This window comes from Pecten maximus, chromosome 10, assembly GCF_902652985.1.
Source record: "Pecten maximus chromosome 10, xPecMax1.1, whole genome shotgun sequence".
NCBI lineage: Eukaryota > Metazoa > Mollusca > Bivalvia > Pectinida > Pectinidae > Pecten > Pecten maximus.
In genome coordinates this window covers 11,677,883-11,701,599 of record NC_047024.1, presented here as the reverse complement: position 1 = coordinate 11,701,599, position 23,717 = coordinate 11,677,883, and the positions used below count along the sequence as shown (strand labels likewise).

At 34.8% G+C, this 23,717-nt stretch overlaps 1 protein-coding gene across 3 annotated transcripts in view; it reads right to left on the bottom strand.

The window, feature by feature from the left end:
- LOC117336175 (DNA damage-regulated autophagy modulator protein 2-like) overlaps window positions 1–23,717 on the bottom strand; it is a 37,189-nt gene that overhangs the window by 7,839 nt on the left and 5,633 nt on the right. For 2 of the 3 annotated variants that reach the window (XM_033896569.1, XM_033896571.1), the window contains exons 4-7: window positions 21,784–21,851; window positions 20,960–21,105; window positions 20,160–20,340; window positions 16,240–16,310 (exon numbers count right to left, since the gene is read on the bottom strand). In XM_033896569.1, the coding sequence (XP_033752460.1) occupies window positions 16,240–16,310; window positions 20,160–20,340; window positions 20,960–21,105; window positions 21,784–21,851 (466 nt within the window). Of the gene's footprint in view, window positions 1–16,239; window positions 16,311–19,557; window positions 19,626–20,159; window positions 20,341–20,959; window positions 21,106–21,783; window positions 21,852–23,717 lie in introns of all 3 variants that reach the window. The other variant, XM_033896570.1, reaches the window with a different exon arrangement.

Below are 23,717 nucleotides of genomic sequence, written 5' to 3'. Positions count from 1 at the left end.
GACTAATTTTTTCCCAAAATTTGCGGGTAGGAAACACCAAATTTTTTTGGATGGACTGTTATAGGTTAATGTAAAAATTTTGAAAAAAATTATCTTTACACTTTGACAGTCAGCTTATTTGCAGGGTTTTAAAACCAAAACCCCATTTTTTTTTCTAAATTTTCCAAAAGGAAATGGTTTTTTTGTCGGCCCTTGAGAAAAAAAAAAAAAAAGTTTCTAAGGGTTTTCACTTGTGTTGGAGGAAATTTCCCGAAAAGGTGTGAGAAAAAAAATTCCACCCAAAATGTTGGGTTTAGGGCCGGAAAAAGGATATTCTCCCCTCGGGTGTAAAAGTACCGGTCAACCCGGTTTGACCCCAAAATTTCTCCTCCTCGAGTAGATTCCCCTATCCCATATGGGCAACATATGATGGACTCTATTACAATAATCTTTTGGAGGTTTTTTTATGAGATAAAAAAGGATAGGGCAAAATCACGGGGAAAAGCCCCTTCAAAAAAGGGGGAGGGGTTTTGGCTGGAACAGCGGGCTTAACAAGGGACTTGTAAGTCGGGACCTTGTCTATTTTTTAAATCAAAATTAATAAACCCGCACTCTCCTCCTGTCACAAAAAAATTTGGGGAAATTTAAATTTTCACACCCGGGGACAAAATTTTTTTTGTTTAAAAAAATCGGAAAAAACCCCATTGGTCTAGACATTTCCCCTTTTAGGGGGTTTCGAGCTTTTCGCGGGGCCCATCGGATGTTATTTAAGCTTATATCATCAGTCCGTGCCCTTTCCGCAGGTTTAAAGAAGTTATTTAAAGCTTCTGGGCCCTCCACAGAGTACACAGGGTTATTGATTTTTGTGCCCCCAGAGAAACAGACGGTATGACTTTTTTTGTGTCCCCCACAGAGTACAGCCCCGGGTTTTGGGACCTTGTGTGTCTTCAATTTTGAAAGCAGGGTATTGAGGTTTTTGTATCCTCCACAGAGTCAGCAAGGTTTTGAGTTTGTGTGTCTTCAATGTGTAAAAAGGCACGGTAGGGGGCCTTGGGTGCTTCAAAGTGTACCCACGGTATTGACGCTTGTTGTTTTCCAATAGGTACAGAAACGGTTGGGACGCTTTTGGTCCCCCCACAAAAAGAACACAGTTTTGGGCGGTGTTTGTGTCCCCACGGGGTTGGCAAAAGGGGGGCGTTGTTTTTGTCTTCAATAGTGCCAGCACGGTATTGACGCTTGTGTGTTTTCCCCCCCAAAGGGGTGTACAGTAGGGTTTGAGGGTTTTGTATCCTCCAAGAGTCCCGAAAGGGGTTTTGGGGTTTGTTGTCTTTAATAGTGTACGCCCCGGTATTGAGCTTGTTTGTCTTCAATAGGGGACAGTACGGTTTTGACCATTTTCTTCCCCCATGGGTTCGCACGGTTTTGACCGTTGTGCCCTTTCCCCTCAACCCCATTGTGCTCTCGACTATACGATACGTCTTTTAGAGGGTTTATATTTAAAAATTAAAAGCATTTTGCTTTCATTGTTTCAATTTTATCACATCAATTTTGAAAAAACCAAAAAAAAAACCCGGGAATGGTTTTAAAGGGTGGGGATCCATAAAGGGAAAGTTATTTCTTTTTTACATTTTTTTTTTTTGATATTTTTTTTTACTTTTTTAATTTGTGTTTTTTTAATTTTTACCCTTAGGGTTTAAAGAGAATAAATTTATTTTAAAGGGAAATATGTTTTTTTGATCTTTTAGCAAAGTAATGAAGACCCCCAATGGAGGTCTATTTTTTTTGGTTTAATTTTTTTTTGTTTAAATTTTTTGGGTTTTTAAATTAGGGCCCTTGATTAGTATGTCATTTATTTTTTGGGTTTTTTTTTAAAAGACTAAATTTCAAGTAATTCCTATGATGTTATAAATGAAAATTCAAGCCAGGAAAACACATGCCAAATTTATCCCATTTTTTGGCCTATGAATGTCTGTTGAAAAGGGGGTTTGAATTACTTAAAACATTTTGGGATTTGCCTTTTTTAAACAAAAGAGATTGGGAAATATTTCATAAAAACCTTATTCACCCCTCTCCGAGCATACATAAAAAAATCCCCTTTAAATGGCTGCTTTTCCTATTTATACATAAAAAAAATTTTTCCCAATAAAGAAATTTAAAAAATTTACAAAGAGGGGGAAATTTTTAGAAAAAAACCCCCAGAAAGTCTATATGACTCAAAGGGGAAAAAATGAAAACCCCTAATTAAGGGATTAATGAATCTCTCACTTACTGATACCCCAAAATTAACATTTTCGATGAAAAAAAAAATTTTAGAAGGAAATATTAATTAAAAGGAAGCAACGATGTTTTAAAAAAGTAGGGAAAAATGAAAAAAAGTCCTGGGTCAGTTTGGTTTAAAGGTTAAATTTTTTAAAAATTTTTTTGGAAAAAATTTTAAATTCTTTTAATTATTGGGACCCGAAAATCGGGGATATGAAACAGGTAAATTTCTGAAACCCTAAAAAAACAGGGAATCATTATTTTTTTACCAAGGGAAAACCCCGTCATTTTTTAAAATAATTGGGAACCCATTTCTCTTTTAAATGTTATATATAAAAAAAGTTCAGGATGCACAAAAACCCAAATTAAAATCGTTCAGAAAAAACTTTTGCATTGATAAAAACGGGTTTTCTTTCCCGGGGCCTATATACTATAAAAACTAAAATTAAATTTTTTATGATGAAATGGATTATACAAAAAACAACATAAACCAGGCATGCTTTTTTAATAGATTTCAAAAAAAGCTTTTAAATTTTTTTTTTCATGGACTTTTAAAAATAAATTTTAAAATTTTTTTAACTTTGGGGACTAAATTAAACTTTGGGGAAAAAAACTTTTACAAATAATTTATTTTTCTTTTTTTAACCAAGGGGGAAAATTTAATCTAAACCAAATTAAAAAGAAAGAGGTGTAGACAAAGGCAAACCTTATCCCCCTATTTTTTCTTTCTGTGCGGGAAATTTTAAAGAATTTAAATAAGGGGGGCCCCAAAAAAAATTCCCCAAAATAAAAGCTTTTAAAAAATTACACAAAAAAAACACTTATACCCAAAATTCGTGAGGACCTTCTTTTATTCTAGTTTGGTCTAAAAAAATCATTTAGGTATGTTTTAAAAGAATTTAAAATATTTGGGGAAATTGGGGAAACCTAAATTTAAAAGCTACACAAAAAACAAAATTTATAGGGAAATGGGGAAGAAAAAAAATACATTTCAAAAAAAATTAGTCAATAATTTTTCCCTTTGGGGGGGTTTTAAAAAATTTTAAATTTTTTTTAAAGGAATTAACTTCAAGGGTTGACCTCAGAAAAAATAGTTCAGTCTAACTTCAAAAAAAAAATTTCTAAATTAAAGGACAAAAAAAACCCGGGAATAGACAAAATTAACTCCGAAGGTAGAGAAACCGAAAAAAAAAAACCCCGGCTACTCCCAAAATTCCCTTACACACTTTTTTAGGATTACCACCCCCAAAACCCAAATCTACTATAAAAGAATTAAAAATATGTTCAATGAAACCCTTTTGGGGGAACCCCCTAGCAAAGGTAAAAAGGAGATATTTTGTAAAATTAAAAAGAAGGGGGTTTTGAAAAGGGTTTTAATACCCAAAACTTTTGGGGAAATTTCCCCTTAAAATAAACCCAGGGATTAAAAATTTTTGTTTTAAAAAGGGTTAAAATTTGGGCAGACCTTTTTTTTTCCAAAAATTTAAAATAGAAATAATTTTTTAACGTTGGGAAAATTTAAAATATATTGAATATAATATAAAAAATTATTTTATAAAAAAAATTTTGGGATTGGTTTAATGCGGGGGGAATATTTTAAAGGGAAAATGAAATATTATCCCAAACAAATTTTATCTCCCCCCAAATTTGGGTTTAAAATTTGATTTAAAAAAATAGGTAATAATACTGATATTAAAGCAAGGGTTTATAAAGGTGTGATTTTTAAAAATAAATTTCCTTAAAGAAGTTTGGAGCTATTTCAAAGAAGTTTTTTAATGAAGTTTTAAATTTAAAATAAAAATTTTCCTTTTTATAAGGGTTTTAAATTTTGGGCAGCCCAACGATTAGGATGGAATTTTGAAAAAAAACTTACTTACCTTTGATACCACTGTATATTGAATTGTTTTAAAAAGTAAAAAAGGTACAAGAGAAAAGTTAATGTATTAAATAAAAATAATGTATTGCCAACCCAAAGAAAAGGGGGGCCACCATATTTGGAAATATACCTATTGAAAAAATTTAAAAAAAAATAAAGATTCCCCCCCCCTTTTGACACAAATAAAAATTAAAAAATTAACAATGGATGAAATTTTGGAATTAATTCAATGCTTAGCTACAAACACTTATTTGAAAAAGTTTCATTTTTGTTCAGCCCGGAATTTTTTAATTTTTCTGCTTCATAAAAAAGGGAAAAAAATTTACAGTTTACTTTGGGAATGAAATAAAGTCCAAATTTAATTAGGGCTTAAAATTTTGGTTGAAGCTATTTGGGTAATGAGACTTTTAAATGTATGAAAAAAAAGTTTAAAAATTTTGGAAAAAATAGCAAAAAAACCCACACCAAAAAAAATAACAGGCAGAAAAAAATTTAATACGAAAAAGCACTATATTTTTGCAAAGTGTTTGGAAAAGCTCTGTCTTACCCCCTAATTAGAAACCCTTTAAAAAATTCATAAAAACATAAAGGGGTACTTAGCAAAAAAATTGAAAAGGGAAAGCAAACTTTTTTTGAGGATTTCGGTCCCTTACCATTCAGTTTTTAAGAAAAAAAAACCTTTAAACATTAAGGTAGTTTTCTTTCATTTTTAAAATTTAGTTTTAAATTTACCAACGAAATTTAAATTTTTATTTTTTTTTTAAATTTGTTTGTTTTTTTGTTGGACTATTTCTTTTCCATTAAAGGTTTTAAATTAGAAATAGTCGTTTTTTTTTGCCCCCTTTTCGGAAATTCCCTTGCTTTCGTCAAATCTCGTTCCCCTTCTCTTTTCCCTTTTATTTTCCTTTCTCCTTATTTTTGGGTTTTTCCTTTTCAAAATCAGGTCTTTTTTTACCCAAAAATTTTCCCCCCAATCCCTTTTTAAATTTAGCTCCGGGCAATTATATTTTTGGTTTGATTGTTTTCAATTCTAAATACACTTTTACTGCCCAATAATTAAGAATGTAAAAAGTAGATTATAATAATTTAAAAACCCCCAAAAAAAGGTAGGGTATTCAAAAAAAATTGATTCCCAATGTCCTAATTAAGAGAGTATTGGGGTTAGTTTGTCGGAACTAAAAAAAAAAAAAAAAAAAAAAAAAAAAAAAATTTCCCAAAATACAATTCTTAAAAAAAGGAAAAAAAAGATAAAAAAATTGATTGTATTTTTTGGTCTCACGTTTTTGGGCTTTCATACACCAAAGTGTTAATATCAAAGAAAACCCATTTTTTGGGATAAAAAAACCTTCTAAGATAAGTAAAACCCAATGTTTTTGGCCTTCGAAAAGGGGCAAAAATTAAAATTTAAAGGGTTTAGCTTTTTGGGGTTATCCCCACACATCCCTGGGGAAAATCGTTCTTAAAGGTTTAACCCTGAATAATCATTTGGGCCCAGTGGGCAAACATTCTTTTCAAAGGTTTTTATTTTTAATTAAATTTTCAAATTCCATAGTGTGAATTTTGGAAACTAAATTTAAATTTTCCCTTTTTTAAAAAGGGTTTTTTGAAAGGCGATGGGGAATTAGATACTTTTTTTTTGGGTTTGGGGGGTTTTTCCTTTGAAATAGGGGATTAGAGGAAGGTAAAAAAGGACTTTTCAGTAATTTGTCCTCAGGTGGTATGTGAGATCGTTCGGTAAGATTAGTATAAGTGTGATCCAGAGCAAAATTTTTGGGTTTTAAGAACATTTGTAACTTGGTGACTATAGATTTGATTCTGAAATATTGTTTTTTTTTTTGTTTTTTACGTCGTTTGAAAGGATTTTCCTCGTGTTTCAAAAATAAATTGATTGCTTTTTATGCAACACTGGGGGGAAACCCGGACGAGCCCGACTGCAGGGGGTTATGTAAAGAAGGCACAAATACCCAATACACTATTTTAAAATGGGGTTTTTTTTCAATAATTAAAAATTAACAGGGAAAATATGCAAAAATTTGCAAAATAAAACAACTTTTTCACCCAAATAACCTTTTCACATACATACACCTGGGTTCTGCCAAACCACAAATACTTCCCAAAGACGGCTGACGTATGTTCTGGAAATTTTCAGTCCCCAAAAAAGTTTTTACACTCCAAAAAAAGATTGCAAGGGAAAATTTTTTGGGATGCTCAAGTTGGGCCCCCTAAATGTAGATATATATGCCCACACAGGACTTTGGAATGATTTTTTCAAAAGGTCTGTATACAGTTATCCCCCCCCACACAGGGGCTTTTGGAAAAAAAAGGTTTCCACAAAGGGCTGTATACGTTTTTATCCGTCCACACAGGACCTATGGAAATATGGTTTTACCCCAAAGGTCGGTATACAGTTTATCCGGCCACACAGGGGAAAATGGAAAAAAAAGGGGGTTTTACCACCCCAAAAGGGCTGTATAAAGTTATATCCGCCACAAGGGGCCTATGAAATTAAAGGAGATAGGTTGCCCACAAAGACATAAAATTAAAATCTGGCCACAAAGGGTTTTTTACGATGCATCTTCCCCACAGGATCTCCCAAAGTTTTCACAATTCAAAATTACCCAAAAGCCCCCCACACAGGACGGGAACGTTAGTGATAAGGGTTTTTTGTTTTTGGCCCCCAAGGGGCGGGAAAATATGGTTACTGGAAACCCTGTTTATTTTCAAATGCTTTTGCCCCCCAAAACCCCTCATAGGTTTAAAAAAATGTAACGACTATATATGGGTGTCTAACCAAGGTTTTTCTACACTATGGCCCAAATTTCCATAATGATATAGTAAAATTTTTCTACATCATAAAATTCTATCCACATGCACTTTTTTAGTAAACGACATATTTTTTTGACACTTTTTCCAAATTTTTCTCTTATAAAAAACTATATAAAAAAAAGTAAACTAGCGATACACCCCCCTATAAATAAATTTTAACCTTTATTTAAAAGCTAAAACGATAACAAACAAATACACGTTTAATACTCGTAAAATTGCTAATTCTTTCCAAATTTAAATTTGATTACCGCAAATGCAAAAATTCTAAACATTATTTTACCCTTTTCCCTCAAAAAACATAGCTCGTTTCTTCAAAAATTAGCCTAAAAAACTTTTTCACAGACCTATGAATGTACCATCGGGACGCATTACATTTGAAAAAACCTGTTTTACTTTGGGTATAAAACCCCAGGGTTTCGGGGTTTTAAAAAAACCACAAAGGGGTAAAGAAATATTTCCCTTTCCGCAAACTGTATTTTTGGGGGCTTTTTTTAAACCCCCCTATTTCCTTCCAAGGCACACAACCCCGGTTTGCCCCCTTTACCCGTGGGGAAAATCTCTCCACACTAATTTTCCCCGCTATGAAACCCCCGGGGCCGGGGGAATCCGTATTTAAAGCCAAAAAAACAAATAATTCCCCCAAATAAATAAAATACACAATAAAAAAAATAGAAAATTCTTAAATTTTTAATTTAAATTTTACAAGCAGCATAAAAAAATATCCACTTTTTGGAAATAATGGCTAAGTATAAGCCAAAAATGGTTGGGGGCGTGACAAATGGTAAACCGGTAACTATTTGTAAACGGAAAATTTTTTTAAATTTCAATGTTTTTGAACTTTTTAGCAAATTTTTTTCTTATAAATTTTATAGTGTTCCCCTTTGTGAGGTCACATTGAAATCACTTTTCATTATAGTGTCGTCATGATCTCCAGTGGTTCCCGATTGTTCCAAAAAAACTAATGAAAGGCATTTGGTGGGGGGCCCTTCTAGTAGGGGGGTAAAGGTTTTGTTAACCGGGTCCCCCAAATTTCCCCCCTTTTATCGTAAAAAGGGGACTAAAATTTGGGGGCTTATCTTTTCTCTTCTTCTTAAAAACCCTTTTTTGTTCCCAATGTTTTCCCTTTACAATTTTCCCCAAATTTTGGGCTTTTGTTTAAACGTCCCTTTTCCCCCCCGTAAAAGGCCCTTTGGGTTTGGGGTTTTGTCCCTGGCCGAGAATACCAGAAATCTTTAAAAAAGGAGTTGGTACTCCCCCCTAGCGCTCACAACTTGGAGTGGGACGACTGGTTGGCCCCCTTTGGGGGGTATAATGTGGGCCGGTGGGGTGTCCTGGTTGGGGGTCTTTTGGGAAAATGTTCAAATGAGGGACCTATAAATTGGAAAGGGTTTCCCGGGCCCATCACAAAGGACTTAAAACGAAATACCGGGCCCCCCAAAACACAAATAAGCCTCACCACAACGCATGCATGACGCAAAGAAAGGAGGGCCCTCCTTTTTAAAAGACCTTAAAAAAACTGTTAAATTTGGGCGTTAAACAAAATAAAACCAAAAACCAAATCAAACATTTGTTGGACCCGTAAACTTTCATAGTAATCTTTCGATTTTTTTTTGTCATTTTTTTTTAAACCCAAAATTATTCAATTTTAAAGAAAGTTCGAGTTCTCCCCTTTGCCTTTGGGGTTCAATTTTATAGATACTTGATCATCATACCAAACCCCCAAAGCGTTCTGTCGATCAGGGGGGTGTCACTGAAATTTCAGGAAAAATTAATGTCACAAAACAGTTTTATTTGTTTAAGTTTTTTTAATGAAGGAATCATTTGAAGGCCCTTGGGGATCCGGACCAGGGTGGTTTTTGCATCTCCCGCAATATTCCCCGAAGTAAAAAAAAAAAAAAAAAAAACTGTAAAAAGAGCTATTAAATTTTGGGGTTTTCAAGCTAGTACTTTGGGGGCAAAAATCGTAACTGTAATTTTAAAATTTTTAGATTTCTTAAAATAAAAGAGGGGGGCAAAAGGGATTTAAAGGTGAGTTTTCATTTTTTGGGAAAAACCCGGGGAAACATGCCAAAAACCCCCCTACGTTGGGAATGGTTTTAACCATTATTAAATTAATTAAAACCAAAAACCCCCCTATTTGGTTTTTATTGGGATAACCCCCTTTTCTAAGTTAATTTTAAACCAATAACCCCCCCGTGTTTATTATGGTAAAACCCTTTATCAAAATTAATTAACACCAAATAAAAAAACCCGGTGTTTTTTTATTATGGGAAAAACCCTTTTTCCAAAATTAATTAAAAACCAATAACCACCCTGTGTTGGGTTTTTGGAAAAAACCCTTTATCTAAGTTTTTTTAACACCAATAAAAACCCCCCTGTGTTGGGTTTTTGGGGAAAACCCTTTAAACTAATTTTAATTTTAAAACCAAAAAAACCAAACCCGGTTTTTGTTTATGGATCACCCATTACTAAGTTAAATTAAAACAAAATCCACCCTGTGGTTTTAATGGAAAAACCTTTTTCTAAGTTTTTAACACCAATAACAAACCCATGTTGATTATGGTATAACCCCTTTGCTAAATTAAATTTAAAACCAAAAAACCCCCCCTGGGTTGTAAATTAAAGGTATAACCCCCTTTTTTTAAGTTAAATTAAAAACCAATAACCACCCCGTGTTTGAAAAGGGATAACCCTTTTCTAAGTTTAAATTTAAAACCAAAACCCCCCTGTGGTTTTTATTATGGTATAACCCCCTTTTTCTAAGGGTTTAAATTTAAAACCAAAAACCACCCCTGGGTTGTTTTAAAGTTTAAAAACCCTTAAACTAAGTTAATTAACACCAATAAAACCCCCTGTTGGGGTTTTGGTTTTACCCATTATCAAGTTTAAAATTTAAACCCAAAAACCACACTGTGTTGGAAAATGGTATAACCCATTATCTAAATTAATTAAAAACCAATAACCACACTGTGTTGTATTATGGTTAACCCAAAATCAAGTTAAATTTAAAACCCAAAAACAAAACCCATGTTTTATTAGGGTTTAAAAACCTTTTCTAAGGGAAATTAAAACCCCTAACAACCCGGGGGTTTTATAAATGGTTTTTACCCATTTCTAATTTAATTAACACAAATAAACCCCCCTGTGTTGTATTATGGGATAGCCATTAAACAAGGGTTTAATTTAAAACCCAAAAACAACCCTGTGTGATAATGGATTTCCCATTTCAAACTATTAACATATAAAGGGGATAGAATTTTGTGCCATAAAATGTATAAATGAATAAGGGAAGAAGAGAAAAAGTGTCAACCCTTTTTTAAAGCTTTAAAATTTTGGGTTGGGGGGTGCCAAAAACAAAAAACCCAAAAGAAACCAAATTTATACGTCAAGCAAAACTTCTTAAAAACTTAAAAATAATAGGAAAGACAAATTTAACTGCGCGGATGTTTAAAAAAAAAGGGAATTTTTTTCAATTTAATAAAATTGGGCCGAAACGAAAAAGTTTTCCCCAAATTTAAGATTTAAAGAAAACAATTTTTTTGGCGAAAAAGTTTTAAAAACTAAGCTTTTAAATTTATAACATTTAATACTAACCTCTTTATAAAATTGGAAAATTTTAAACCAAATTGGGCCGTTCCTAGAAGGCAGAATAGTAGTACCCAAAAGGGATTTTGAGTTAAAAAAAAGTATCCTCCCTTAAAAATTAATTTATATTTTTGTCGTTTTTATCGGTTCCCGAACCCGGCCTCTCTTTTTTTTGGACGAGAAAATTGGATAAATGACACCAAATATGTTTCGGGTTTTGGTTTAAAATCAAAAAAAGCTGATGATCGTCTTGCTTTTTTTGTGCGAGATAGGAAAGCCAAAAATCAAAGTAAAAATCCCCAAAAAAACTGCAAATTAGGTTCTCCCCCAATTCCCCCCAAAACAACCCATCCCCCAGGGACGGGATTCCAATCCTTTTTGAGCCCCCTTTCCCCCTAACTGTAATTGGTCAGGAAATTTAAAGGGTAGGGGGGGGAAACCCCCATAAAGGTTTTTTAAAAATCTTCCCCCCAAAACCCCAACCTACTCCGGCCAATTTTTGAAAAACCGGGTCCTGAATTGTTTAAAACACCTCCCTTTGACCAAGACCTTTATCCCGTAAAATTTTTTGAAAGGGAATCTTTACCTCCGGGCCCCGGGCCCCTTTCCCCGGGTTTTTTTTCCCCCCCTTTTTCTTTAAATTACGAGGAAAATGAACTTTAAAAAACACCCTTTTAACCCCTCCCTTTTTTTAAATCTTTTGTTCCCTTTTTTTAAAAAATTTTTTTTTCAAAATTTTTTCCCACCGTTTTTCACTTTCCTAAATTTTTTCCTTTCATTGTGGCTTTTTTTTTCCCGAAAAGGAATTCTAAGCCCCCCCGGTTTACCAAGTTTAAAAAGACTCCCCGGGGGGGGGTTTAACCCCCCCCACTAAAATTTCATAAACTGTTGCAAAAAAAAAAAAGTTTTGGCCCCCAACAAAAAATTTTTTTGAAATTTTGGGGGGATTTTGTTTTCGGTGCGGTTTTAAAAGGGTGCCAACCTCCAAAAAGGGAAAATCCCCGGTTAAAAGGGGGGAAAACAAGGGGAAAAGGTTTGTTTTAATTTTCCCCCCATTTTTTTTTCGGCCCTCAAATTTCTTAAAAAAGATTGAAGTTACCACTTCCCCTTTTGTTCCCGGCCCCCGGGCCCCTTTTTAACCCCCCCCACCCTCCGGGGATTCCTGGGGTTTGTGGGGTTCCCTGTCCCTTTTTTTTTCCAAATTTATTGTGGACCCTTTTTTTTTCAAATAAACCCTTTTTAAAAACGGTTCCCCTATGACCCTCGCTTTTATTGGGAAAATAGACGGGGCTTTAAAAATTCCGGGCCCGGGGCATTATTGGGTTTTCCCTTCCCTTTTGGGGGAAAAATTTTTTAAAAACCACCTTAAACTTTTCCGGCCTTTAAAAAAATTTTTTTTTAAAAGAATTTAATTTTGGGAGTTTAATATTTTCCAAGAACCACGCGCACCAAAAATTTTAAACTTTTTAAAAATTTTTAAAAAGTTAAAAACGAATCCCAAAACAGAATTTTGGTTTCCGGCCCCGTTTTAAAAAACTCCTTTTTGGAAACCCCAAAACGTTTTTCAATATAAATTTTAAAATTTTTTTTTGGGAATTTGCACGTGGGATATTTGGGTCCGCTTTTGAAAAATTTTATCCCCCGGGCTTTTTTTTGGTTTTAAACTTAAGAAAAGGTTAAAATGAATTAAACCCGGGAAAAATTTAAAAAAGCCGATGGGACCGGGGTTTTAAAAATGGGGGAGATAAGCCAAAATTGTTTCGAAAGGTTTCCCAAAACAAAAGTCAAAGCAAAACCTCTTTTAAGAAAAAAGTTTATTTACCAATGGCCAAAAAAAATTTTTTTTAAAAAATTTCCATGGGAATTTGGTTAAAGAAATTTTCCTTCCCCCGAAATGGAAATTTTCCGCCATTCAAAATACGAAAGACCCAAATACCCTTTGAGAGAATTCCAAAAGGGCCCTTTTAAAATTGGGGTTTAGGAATTTTGGGATTTTGTTTTCAATTTTTTCTTTTTCAGGCCCTTTTTGAAAAATGATAAATTTTATCCCTTTGGGGGTTTTAAAAATTTTTTTTTGAATTTGGCCCGGCAAAAAAAGAATTAAATTAGGAAAAAAAAGGCCCGGATTGGGTCCGTAGGGGAACCTTCTAAAATTAAACCACTCAAAATTTTTAAGTAAATTGAAAAGGAAATTCCCGCTTTTTTACATTGGGGGAAACCCTTTTTTTTTCCCCAATAATGTAATTAAATTCTCGATTTTAAATTCAATTGTGTTTTTTTTAAAAAAGTTAAAATTTAAATTGAAAAAAAACACAGGGGGAGGCCGGTATTGGGGGCCACTGGAAGTTTTTTTTTTATTTCCCTTTTTTTCCTTGAAAAACCTTTTCTTTTTTTGGGGGAAAAATTTTTTTAACGAAAAAGGGGTAAGGGGGTTTTTTTTTAAAATTCCAATAAAAAGTCAGTTTAACTTTAGCCGGGTCCGAAATTTTCTTACGGAAAAGACTGCTTGAAAAATAAAAGTTCTAAAATTCGATTTCAAACCCAAATTAATTTTTAAGTTAAATCAACAATTTTGGCTCCAGAATTTTTTTAAGGAAAATAAATTTATTAAACGTTAAATTTTTTGGTTATGAAGGGGAAAAAATTTTTTTTGATAAGTTTTTTTAAAAAATTTTTTACCGGGGGGAAACCCCCTTCAAATTTCGAATTGAATGGGGGTATTAGGGATTTTTGGCCCCTTTTTAACCCAATTTTTCCCCAATAAGGTTTAATTAAACCCCAATAAAACCCCAAAAATTCTTGTTATTTCTTTAATTTTAAAAAAACATTAACGTGAGGGGAATTAAAATGTTTTTTTGTTTATTTTGTTCTGGGATGGTTTTTTCTTGTAAGGAAAATTTTTTCCCAAAAATTAAAAGGATAAATTTTCAAAATTCCCGTTATAAAAAGCATTGAATTTTGGGGGTGTTTTAATTTTTGCTTACGTTTTTATGGTTGGGAAAATTTAAAAAAAAAATTAAAACCGGGGGTTTTTCCCGAATTTTTATGATAAAAATTCCGTTTTTGAAAAATGTTAATGAAGGGGGAAAAATTTTTTTATTTTCACCCAAAAAAAAAAATCCGGGGTTTGGTTAGGAGCCCTAAGTTCATTTCGGCCCTAAAATTTAAAAAAATAAATCGAAACGTTTTGTTTCCCAAAACACATAATTTTTGCGAAAACCCTTTTAATTAGGATGGTTTTTGTTTATTGTTTTTGCCCCTTCGTTTTTCCGGAAATTTCCCCCCCGGGTTTTTGTTTGGGTTTTGGGGGGGGTTAATTTTTTTTCCCCAAATTTTAGCTGCACATGGGAAAATTAGGGGTATAGGATTTTTGATCTATTTTCTAAAAGCTAAGAAGGGAGATAATATTTTAAACCCCCCACACAAAAAAATCTTTTAAATTTTTTTTTTTTCTGTGAAAAGAAAAAAAGGAACCCAAAATTTAAAATTTTGTTTATTTTTTTCAAAAACAAATTCACTTCCAAAAATTTACCAAAACATGGGGAATTTATTAAGTTAAAAAAAAACAAATTTTCCCCCTTTTAATTAAATTTTTTTTTTTTGAATTAATTTGTTGTTAGGTTTAAAAAACAAAAATTGCCAAATTTTAATAAATTTTTTCCCCAGAAGGGTAACCGGGGTATTTTGGGTTAAATTACATCCCCACATGGGAAAATGTATTTTTTTTTTTCCTGGGAGCAAAAAAATCAAAGGCCAATTTTTCAAAAATTTATATGCAATTGGTTTTCAATTGGGAAAAAAACTTTAACCCAAAAATAAAAGTTCTAACTTGAAAAAATAAAATGGGGCAAATAAATAAAACTTGCATAACAGTTTTGTTTGGAGGGGGTTGGGAAATTTAAAAAATTTTTTTAAAACCCCTCCTTCCTCCCCTTTTAATCAAAGGAAATTACCTTTGAGGAAAATTAATTCCCGGGAGGGAAAATTGCTTTTGGGTTTTTTGTTTTATGATTATTTAAGCAAACGTTGTTTTATCACTTTAAAAAATTTTACATTGTTTTAAGGGATAAAATTAAAAATGGCCGAATTGGGGGAAAAAAGGTTTCAAACTACAATAAAAAATTTCAAAATTTGGGGATTTGGGAAACCTTTTTCCCTTTATTTCTCCTTATTTTTTCAAAAATTAAACCCATTTAAAAAAGTTTAAATGGGGTTTTTAAATTAAATTTATTATTTTGCAAGATTTTTTTAAAAAAAGGGTTTTTATTTTCCAAAACAGGATTTCCATGGGGTAAAAGGGAAAAATAATTCATTGCCCATATTTTTCCCTTAAAAAAAATCCAAAAAAGTGGGTGTTAAATTTTCCCCTTTCTTTCCCAAATTTTCCCTTTAAAAAAATTTAAAAGGGGGTCGAAACCAAAAATTTTCGGTTTGGGTGTCAAAACGCTTTAATTTAACAACTTTTGGGGTTTTGGGGAATGTCCCCAAAAAAAAATATAAATTAAAATACCATTAAAAACCCTTCCGGTTGTTTTCCACCCTTTCTGCCAAAACCCCTTTTAAATAAAACCCAAATTTTGGGATTAAATTTTTATTGTGGGGGTTAAACTGAACTTTTTAAATTTGTCAAAGCACAAAAAAATTTAATTAAAAAATTAACTTAAAGGGGTTATTAAAAACCCAAAAAAAAAGTTCGGCCTAATTTTTTTGTGGGTAAAGTGAATTTTAAGGTTTTATCCGGGCCAAACGGAAAAAATTTTAAAAATTTCAGGGGAAAAACCAAAAAAAAATTGTCTTAAAATTCCCCGGCCCCCTTTCCCCCCTTAACGGTTTTTTTTTTCCAAAAACCCCTTGTTTTGATGTGAAAAAATAATTTAATTATTTAAGGAAAACCCTTAAAAAGTTTTAAATTTAAAAAAATTTTTTCTTTTCATTAATTTTTCATTTAAATAAAGAAAAAATAAAAAAGTTTTTTCCAAAAAAAAAAAAAGCAAACATTAATAAATATTTCCAAAAAAAACGTTTGGCCCCGTAAACAAGGGATAAAAAAAAAGGAATTCCCTCAAGGGGTTAAAAACTCTTTAAATTTCTAGATACAATTTTGGGAAACCCCGCACATGTAGCACGCTTTTCACCTGTCTCCATGATCAACTAGAACTGTCGCCAGACTACTACACCAGCTCTCCAATCCAATCAGATCCTTACCCGAACAAACACTTGTTGACTAAGATCACAAAAGGGGCCAGACAACGATATGGAGACGTTATCTGGTCAAGCTTCAATCTCCAACATTGGCAAACTAAATTCCATTGTGAATACATAAACATAGCAAAAGAGGCATAACTGTAGTAAAAATAGGCGAATTCGAAATATACATTAAGTACGTATGTAGTTCTTTATACAATGTCAGTAAACTTTATAGGAGTTACTCACTTTACCTCACAGCTTTATACCGGAAGTATAAAACAGTCACGACTGTGAAACAGGGATCTATGGTTTGTCTAGAATCATGCAAAATATATTGTTAATAATAATATTGATAATACCCGATATCTTACCTAACAACTTTTACCACACGCACAATTGACCGAACTAATATTTAGTTGACATTGAATGAATATATAATAGCATTGACCAAATAACTATATATAGCGGACCTCGTGAAATTAAACAGTCATACTTGACAAAACTCACGGATGTGGTTATATACTCACCGGTTCAGACGATGCCCACCTCATGTGATATATATGATTACCGATACCAGATGATGCCGTCCCTGAAAAGGCTAGTTACACAGTCAAGGCACAACCAAATATCATTTAATTGTGCTCACTCCAATGGTGCCCACATCATCACGAAAAGGCTATTTAAAGATAAATGCATAACACACCCAACAGCAGTTTTGTCCTGCTGGGACTCATCAGTGATGCATGCAGCTGTCCTGCCCTACGACTCGTGAGTGATTACTAGCGGATCCTGACCCCCGGACCCACCCCCCCCCCCCCCCCCCCCCCCCCCCCTCCCCCCCTTTTTCTTCGGACGAGAATTTTTTTTTATAGCATTAAACAAAACGCCTTAGTCTTAGCCTTTTTTTTTTTACTCGTCAGTGATGCTAGGCACCATACAGCTGTCATTGGCATTAACTGTGTCGGATATGAGAGTTATCTGTGAATGTGAGCTAGACTTGGGGTTATCTCGTAGCTTTCCTGGTATTGTAGGAGTTAACTATGAACACGGTATATGAGCCACAGATTTCTTGCACCGAGAAGTATTACAGGCTTCACCTCTACTTGGTAATCAGAATATTATGAACAGAAAATTGGCCAGTCTCGAAAAAAAATAGCTATAAAATCGTTTCTAAAAAGAAAACGAACTGCCATTGTAGGTTCTTATTGTAATTTTAAGACGATCCCGTACAAAGGTCACATTCACATGTAATTTTAAGACGATCCCGTACAAATATCACATTCACAGCTTACTACCACATCATGTAATGGAAATATCTAAAAGACACAAGTTGGTAGAGGATGTTTCCTGTATTTGTATGAATTTCTATTACGTACATGCTTCAATAGCCATACGACACGCATGGCTGCTTACTTGGCTTCCACGAAAAACTTTTGGCTTAACCGCGTACTCCTCTGGAAAGGGATAACACAACACACAGATATTTAGACAAAGTTTTGTAAAAAAAAAAAAAAACCAGCACGACAGGACCAATGATGTCAGACCAGTTCATTTCCCACTTCTGTTATTGTACTGTACAGTTATATTTTTAGTGATTAAATAAGAATAAGATGTATTAATTATTTACTACCGTACAAGGGGTGCTAATCCAATTTATCTTTGGTTCTTTTATAAAACGAATAAAATATGTAGAGCACCACCCCACATACATAAATTGTTGGACACGAAAATGATATGCTTCCTTACACACAAAAGAAGAAAATAAATCTCTGTATAGTTTCAAGTTTAAGTACATAAAGTATAACGACGAACTATTGTAAAGATGGAGATTATAGGTCCTCTTGCTAGCTAAGGCTAGCGGGAATTCCCCTTTAGCCAGGTGGTATGATATTTGCCTTCAGAGCAGGAATTCGGTAGTTTGGAGCCCGGCACGAGCGGTGAAGTTTTCATAACTCCTTCCTTATACAGATTCGGTGCTTTTTACCACTCTAAGAGAAAGCTAAGCGGACTATAATTAGCAGCGGATTTGTTATTCGTTATTGGGGATTCGAATAACGAATCCGCTGCTAGCTTTAGCCCGCTGTGAAAGTTACATCATATTTAGAGGCTTCCTTGGAGCTACAGAACTTTGGTTGTGGTCGTGGACGAAGATTTTCTATTTCTGTTCTTATTCAAATTACAGAATGAGGAGGAAACCTTGATGCTACAGATTTCGATTGACATTTCAGGAGACATTTGTCCTTTGTACAACCCATTATAGACAACGCTTCGTCTTGGGGTATGTACAAGCACAATACCTTTTAACACCAGTTCACTCACTCTTTTGATATGTTTCACTGTAAAGGCGTGCCTGCTAGTTACACATAGTTTCCAAAGCTAAATTCTAGGGTACAGAACAGAGGATGGGCTAAGCGCTAGCGATACGGTATAAAACAGAGGATGGATTCAAGCTCAAGCAATTCGGTATAAGGAAGCATGCACATACTAAAGTAGACTTTAATTGGGATAAAGGATACAATCATAATGTATAAGCTATCTATATACTTATCATCAAACCATTCATCTATATACTTATCAACAAACTTGTCATCTATAAACTTATCATCAAACCAGTCATCTATAAACCTATCATGAAACCTGCCATCTACATACTTATCACCATGTCAATAATCTCTAAGTATTATCGAATCAGTCATATATCACCAAACCGGTCAGCTATGTACGTGTCATCGAACAAGTCATTTACATACTTATCATCACATCAGTAATCTATATAATTTTCATCGAACAAGTCATATATATAACCATCATCGAACCAGTCATCAATATATTCATCATTAAACCTTTCACCAATATACGTATCATCGAACCAGTCCTTGATATAATTACTAAATACGTTAGTAAGCGGGAAATCACACGGGTATTGTTATGTTATGGTAAATGATGTTACGGAATCTAGATAATTATCCTCACGAGTATTGTGAGGTTTGGGTTAGTGTTGTTACTAGCTAATTATACTCACGGGTATTGTGATGTTTAGGTTAGTGCTGTTACTAGCTACAGTAATTATACCCACGAGTATTGTGAGGTTTGAGTTAGTGTTGTTACTAGCTAATACTAGCGGGTATTGTGAGGTTTGGGTTAGTGGTGTTACTACCTAATACTAGCGGGTATTGTGAGGTTCGGGTTAGTGTTGTTACTAGCTAATACTAGCGGGTATTGTGAGGTTTGGGTTAGTGTTGTTACTAGCTGATTATACTAACGAGTATTGTGAGGTTTGGGTTAGTGGTGTTACTAGCTAATTATACTAACGAGTATTGTGAGGTTTGGGTTAGTGGTGTTACTAGCTTATTATACTCACGAGTATTGTGAGGTTTGGGTTAGTGTTGTATTACTAGCTAGTTATACTCACGAGTATTGTGAGGTTTGGGTTAGTGTTGTTACTAGCTAATTATACTCTCGAGTATTGTGAGGTTTGGGTTAGTGTTGTTACTAGCTAATTATACTCTCGAGTATTGTGAGGTTTGGGTTAGTGTTGTTACTAGCTAATTATACTCACGGGTATTGTGAGGTTTGGGTTAGTGTTGTTACTAGCTAATTATACTCACGGGTATTGTGAGGTTTGGGTTAGTGTTGTACTAGCTAATTATACTAACGAGTATTGTGAGGTTTGGGTTAGTGTTGTTACTAGATAATTATACTCACGGGTATTGTGAGGTTTGGGTTAGTGTTGTTGCTAGCTAATTATACTCACGAGTATTGTGAGGTTTGGGTTAGTGTTGTTACTAGCTAATTATACTCACGGGTATTGTGAGGTTTGGGTTAGTGATGTTGATTATACTCACGGGTTCATGTGGTTCCCATTTGATGTCGTGTTCTTTTTGTACATTTGCTAAGTAAGTAGCTATGAGCACTGGTAACACAGTCAAAGAACAATTCCGACAAGTTAGATAATGATTAATTAAACTTTCATTAAAGACACCTTCCGTTACATAAAGTGCAACACCTCATAACGCTTGAATGCAATTGTTACAAACCCTAGAATATTTACCTTATAACGCTTGAATGTATTTGTTATAACACCTGAAATATTTACCTTATAACGCTTGAATCATTAAGTTATGTCATTATCCTGTAATAACTCGCGCCAGATCATATCGGATAGTAAAGGCATACATACGTGACACACGATGGTATTAACCTCTACCTTACACATTTACGCATTTCAACTATCTTCTTTTTTCCGCAGTTGTCAATACCTAAGCATCCCTTATTCCGAACTGTAAAAGTTACCTTTGTCATTTTGTTCTCTTGTTCTATCAGCAGCAGACAACAAAGACCAAACAAAGATTCTTGAGGGGCCTCAGAACGATCGCCTACACACATCACGGAACAACATATTTATACTTATCCGAATCTACACGGGTTCGGAAATTAAAAAGGATACTGAGGATAAAAAATACTGTATCCAGCACGCATAGAAGAATCCGAATTTTGTTGATAAATGGTGTCGAACCTGGAACTTCTGGCATTTTTAATGACATGCCAGTCTGGACGAAACAGTAGAGTGCGCCAATACCAAAGGCCATGAATGCCCCAATGATGTGTACAACTATTACGTTTGTTTCCTGAAAATATAATAGGTCGAATGCTTTAATGAATTAGTATAAACAAAGAAATGCAGTATATTTGATAATTTGTACTGAAGACGTTTATAAGAACAATTTTAAATGTACATTTAGCATCCACAGAAAACACGCTGAGCAATTAATAATTAAGCAATCTTGATCGACATACATGTACATGCGAGTCTTTTGATTAACAGGGAAGTTGATATCATCAATGTTGATCATATTTATTCATCTTTGTTTTCTTGTTCACATACTTTTTCTGGCGAACACGTCAAAGTGAACATCTGACTTATTGTGGGATGACATCAAAGTTTTTCCTGATTAATCAAATCACGTAATTAATCGTTATTAATAGTCCTGAAGCTACAGGTATGTCGTTATTTCGTTGATACAACATGTGTATGTCTATTTCATTGATACAACATGTGTATACTTGTTTTATTGAAGTTACAGGTATATTGTTATTTATTGACATTACATATTAATATTTGTTTTATTGAAGTACCAGGTATATCGTTTTCTCGAAACAATGCCTTCAATATCGAATAAAGACTGATCCCTTTACATTTACAACGTAACACGTTAGCCTTTCCTTGCTGATGTCATCTATACTCACCTGGAAATTACCCACAATGCTAACTCCGGTAGCTGTTAAAAGACCGAGGATAAAGGCGACGGTGTTAGCTCGCAGTATCCCTCGTCTGTTGACGGGTAAATAGGTAGCCTTGATCTGCTTATACCTAATGTATACATTCCATGCAGCTGTAGATGAAAATTCGATAAAATAATGACAAATGAAAATAATCAAATCAATATCAAATAAAAAAAAACACCAGAGAGTCATCAAAGAGAAAAAGTTCATCCTTAAACATGGTATGGATTACACGAAAAAAAGGTGACGCAACTCATACAGGGGCTACAACTACAGGACTGAACACAACGGAGAGGTGACACAACTCATACAGGGGCTACAACTACAGGACTGGTAGAACACCGTTGTCTTAAAGGTGCGAAAAAGCTAATTAATGTAGTTGCATCTACAACAATTCAACAAATATAATAAAAATAGTCAGTAACCTAATTTAATGCATGCACGTGTTCAATCATATCACCAAAGCAAGAGACTGACATGTAAACAACGCCTCAATGCCAGCCGAACCGCGATAAAACCTTTAAGACAATAATAACAAAATGAGTGTGTGCTGGCATTGTCTTGCTGAATACGACTATCAATCGGTGTCTTTAATGTTAACATTGACATTCTGATAACAGGAACAATTGGTTGGCGGACCAATGTTGTCGATGATAACAGTGAAATGCTGAAGTTATAATACCAGATTTTTCAGACAAAATCAAACCTGAGGCAAAAAGTAAATTATAGATATTAATGTTTGTTTTTGTAATGAGCTCATTATAACAGGTAATCGCGAGACAACTGACCTATGAGGGCTCCAAAGTTGAGAAGTTGACCGAAAATACAGCTCTCTGGTGGCAGTGTACCCGTGTCACTGGAAATATATGTTATATATTAATGCCAATTAGACTCGAAACTTCTCGTACATCGCTCTTAATATATCAAATTAAATATTGTAATAAAACATTTTCGATGAGGAATATAATACTACGTCGATACTGCAAACGAGAACAGTTTTAGATGACAGGAATATAGTAGTTCTGGAAACTGTACAATATAAATACATACAATACGCATAGATATCTCCTATATTATGCTGGTGTTAAAGCATGTCTGCAAACTGAAGGTTATCCCAAACTTTATAAAGGCTGCGTACCGAACTGATATTTAAGTTTGAGCTCACAATTCGTCACAACTAAAAATGAGTTTCTATAAAATGGTAAAGATTATCGCTCTACTGGATATAACATTACTAGGTGGAGACCCCGATCTCACACCACTCAAGGCGGAGAGACACCCCAAATGTAATACTGCAAAAGGTGGAGACCCACATTCTAACATTATTAAGGGTGGATATCCCCGATCTAACACTACTGAGGGTGGAGACCCCCCGATCTAACACTATTGAAGGTGGAGACCCCCGATCTAACACTACTGAGGGTGGAGACCCTCGATCTAACACTACCGAGAATGGATACCCTAGATCTAACACTACTTAAGATAGAGACCCCCGATCTTATAATACTGAGGGTGGAGACCCCCGATCTTAAACTACTGAGGGTGGAGACCCCCGATCTAACACTACTGAGGGTGATGACCCCCGATCTAACACAACTGAGGGTGGAGACCCCGGATCTAACAATACTGAGGGTGGATACCCCAGATCTTATACTACTGAGGGTGGAATCCTCGATCTAACACTACTGAGGGTGATGACCCCCGATCTAACACTACTGAGGGTGGAATCCTCGATCTAACACAACTGAGGGTGGAGACCCCCGATCTAACACAACTGAGGGTGGAGACCCCGGATCTAACAATACTGAGGGTGGATACCCCAGATCTTATACTACTGAGGGTGGAATCCTCGATCTAACACTACTGAGGGTGATGACCCCCGATCTAACACTACTGAGGGTGGAGACCCCCGATCTAACACTACTGAGGGTGGAGACCCCGGATCTAACAATACTGAGGGTGGATACCCTCGATTTAACACTATTGAAGGTGGAGACCCCCGATCTAACAATATTGAAGGTGGAGACCCCCGATCTAACACTACCGAAGGTGGGTACCCTCGATTTAACACTTCTGAGGGTGGATACCCTCGATTTAACACTACTGAGGTTGGATACCATAGATCTAACACTATTAAGGGTGGAGACCCTCGATCTAACACTACTTAAGATGGAGACCCCCGATCTTATACTACTGAAGGTGGAGACCCCCGATCTAACACTACTGAGGGTGGATACCCTAGATCTAACACTATTAAGGATGGATACCATAGATCTAACACTATTAAGGATGGAGACCCTCGATCTAACACTACTTAAGATAGAGACCCCCGATCTTATACTACTGAGGGTGGGGACCCCCTATCTAACACTACTGAGGGTGCAGACCCCCTATCTAACACTACTTAGGGTACAGACCCTCGATCTAACACTACTGAGGGTGCAGACCCTCGATCTAACACTACTCAGGGTTGAAACCCCCGATCTAACACTATCGAGAGTGGATACCCCAGATCTAACACTACTTAAGATAGAGACCCCCGATCTTATACTACTGAGGGTGGATACCCTCGATCTAACACCACTGAAGGTGGGGACCCCCTATCTAACACTACTGAGGGTGGAGACCCCCGATCTAACACTATTGAGGGTGATGATCCCCGATCTAACACTACTGAGGGTAGAGACCCCCTATCTAACACTATTGAAGGTGGAGACCCCCG